The sequence below is a fragment of the Colobus angolensis genome, unplaced genomic scaffold (genome assembly GCF_000951035.1).
Source record: "Colobus angolensis palliatus isolate OR3802 unplaced genomic scaffold, Cang.pa_1.0 Scaffold39, whole genome shotgun sequence".
Lineage (NCBI taxonomy): Eukaryota > Metazoa > Chordata > Mammalia > Primates > Cercopithecidae > Colobus > Colobus angolensis.
Window position 1 is genome coordinate 254,657 of NW_012117265.1, and position 2,716 is coordinate 257,372.

General features: G+C 59.2%; 1 protein-coding gene across 2 annotated transcripts in view; it reads right to left on the reverse strand.

Moving 5' to 3' along the window:
• Positions 1–2,716, reverse strand: part of GCDH (glutaryl-CoA dehydrogenase) — a 10,884-nt gene that overhangs the window by 2,380 nt on the left and 5,788 nt on the right. For both annotated transcript variants that reach the window (XM_011954687.1, XM_011954686.1), the window contains exons 7-11: positions 2,329–2,458; positions 2,029–2,245; positions 1,450–1,553; positions 1,036–1,161; positions 601–761 (exon numbers count right to left, since the gene is read on the reverse strand). In XM_011954687.1, coding sequence (XP_011810077.1) covers positions 601–761; positions 1,036–1,161; positions 1,450–1,553; positions 2,029–2,245; positions 2,329–2,458 — 738 coding nt within the window. The remainder of the gene's footprint in view (positions 1–600; positions 762–1,035; positions 1,162–1,449; positions 1,554–2,028; positions 2,246–2,328; positions 2,459–2,716) is intronic.

A 2,716-nucleotide genomic window follows, 5' to 3' on the forward strand; every position in this document is an offset into this window, starting at 1 on the left:
TAGCCAGGATGGTCTCGATCTCCTGACCTCGTGATCCGCCTGCCTTGGCCTCCCAAAGTGCTGGGATTACAGGCAAGAGCCACCGTGCCTGGCCGCACTTTTTTTTTTTAAGTATCTTTTTCCACATCTGTCTTCCCACCAAGCAAGGGGTTCTGGGCCGCCATGTAAATCACCATCAGTTGCAGGGTGCAAACACCATCATCTGAAGATGACATTTGTCTCTTAACATAAATGGAGCGTTGAGTCCTGCGTGTAGCTTCGCTCACATCAACCAGCCTGCCAGGAGTTGGGCCTCACCCCTGGGCTGCCTTCGGAGCTTACCTGCCTCAGGAACATTCCTCATCCCCAGCATGTGGGAGAAAGAGCTGGGACCCCCTTGCAAGGCATGATGGGGCCTCCATGTGGTGCATGAAGCACTTCACTTCCACAGTCCCCGTGTAAGCAACTCCAGATGAGGGACAGAGGGGTGAGCCTCGCCCCAGGTCACACTGTCACTTAGTGATAGGTGGAGTCAGACTCAGGCCTGTCCCCGTACCACCTCGCTATACCCCCTCCCCAGACACTGAGGCTGCAGTGAGCCCTCTGAGGTCCAGCTCCCACCTTCGTAGGTGTTCACAGCCTCCAAGTTCATGGCGTGCCGGATCACGTGATACTCGTCAGAAATCCCATTTCCCCCCAGCATGTCTCGGGCCTGGCGGGCGATGTCCAGGGCTTTCCCACAGTTATTCCTCTTCAGCAGAGAGACCATCTCGGGGGCAGCCCTGGGAGCGGCACATGAGGGTAACAAGGACTGGGGATCCTGGCATCCCGATGCCCCAAGCAAACCTAGCCCGGGGTGGGGATTCCTCGAGGCAGCCAAGTTCCCAGTGAGGGACCAGTGGGGCTGTCCTCAGCCCAGCCCATCAAAGACAAGAGGGAGAACAGAAGGTTCAGGTCCCTGGGGCCACCAGGCAGGAAGGACCTTTCCCTCCAGGAAAGACACGAGGTCCTCCACCCACAGCTGCTGTCCCCCAACCCCCGCCACACAACCCCTACTTCTCCTGGTCCTTCAAGCGGCCGAGCTGCAGGCAGGCGTGAAGGCCCAGGGTAATCTCAGTGAGCATGTCTGCCAGCTTCTTCTGAATCAGCTGGTTCCTGGCCAGCGGGACACCAAACTGCATCCTACAGGGGCAATAGCAGGGTAAGGGCGAGGGGAGGCCCACTCTCCCACCCCGTCCCTGTCCTGGGGCCCCCTGCTCCAGGAAGCCTCCCAGGCTGCCTCAGTGCCCCCGAGCTCGCCCTGGCCCTGCTGTTGACTCAGCCCACAGCTGCTCAGAAGGACGTCACTGATCATTCCAGAGCAAGGAACTCAGGCCTGGTGGGTGGGGGCTGGGGAGTCACACATGGGGTAGAGAATGAAACCCAAGCTGCCCCACAACCCCGGGGGATCTCACTGCAGCCCCCACACACCTGTCCAGGGCGTACTGCCGTGCTGTGTGCAAGCAGAACTCCGAAGCTCCAAGCACACCCCACGCGATGCCGTATCGGGCGTTGTTCAGGCAGCCGAAGGGGCCCTGTAGGGTTAAGATGGCACCTCAGCCACGCCCAAGAGACACCAAGAGTGCCTGTGCAGAACCAACTCTGAAACAGGGAGAGCCTCCTCCCCAGCCACCCCACGCAGGGGCTTCACATCTCAGACGGCCCTGGCACCGAAGCTCGGTGCCTGCTCACTTGGTTTGCACACAGTCCCACCCAGCCTGGGATCTGGGTTCCATGTTCAGAGCTAGGAGGCTGATGGATGCCAGAAGATGCACTGTGAGTCAAATGACTGAGCTGGTTCAGGCCCGTGTGTCCCGGGCAGAGCCGGGATGAGCGAGACGGTCACCAAACGGGGGCAGTTTTCAGCACATCAGTGAGTCCGGCTGAGTAAGAATCACCACTGTGTGGGCTCCACAGGAACAGGGAGCTGTGTCCCCAGCATGGAGCCTGCCTGACAAAGCCGCACCCGCAGGTGAGCCAACACCCATTCCCAACGTGGCTGCCACTCACCCCCAGGCTGGATGCACCAGGGAGCACGTTCTCCTCTGGCACCTCCACACCATCCATGATGATCATGCCTGTGGCTGAGGCCCGCAGCGAGAACTTGCCCTGGATCCTGGGGGCCGAGAGACCTCGCATCCCCTTCTCCAACAGGAAGCCCCGAATACAGCCATCTTCACACCGAGCCCACACCACAAACAGGTCGGCCACAGGCGAGTTGGTGATCCTGGGGATGGAACAGTTGGTGAAGGGTCTGACCAGCGTCCCTTTGCCCCTGTTCACCACCTGACCACTGCCTAGACCCCTTACCAGGTCTTGGTCCCGTTGAGGGTGTAGCTCTTGTTGGATGAGTTGTAGCGGGCTCTGGTCTCCATGCTGCTGGGATCACTTCCGCTGTTGGGCTCTGTGAGCCCGAAGCAGCCCAGGAGCTCCCCCTTGGCTGCAGGCACAAGACAAGGTCACATGGCTGCCTGGTCCCCAATACACCCCCCCCAACTCAAAAATTATCCTTGTGGCAGGACGCAATGGCTCATGCCTGTAATCCCAGCACTTTGGAAGGCCGAGGCGGGTGGATCAATTGAAGTCAGGAGTTCGAGACCAGCCCGGCTACCGTGGGGAAATCCCATCTCTACTAAAAGTACAAAAAAAAAAAAAAAATAGCCAGATGTGGTGGTGTGTGCCTGTAATCCCAGCACTT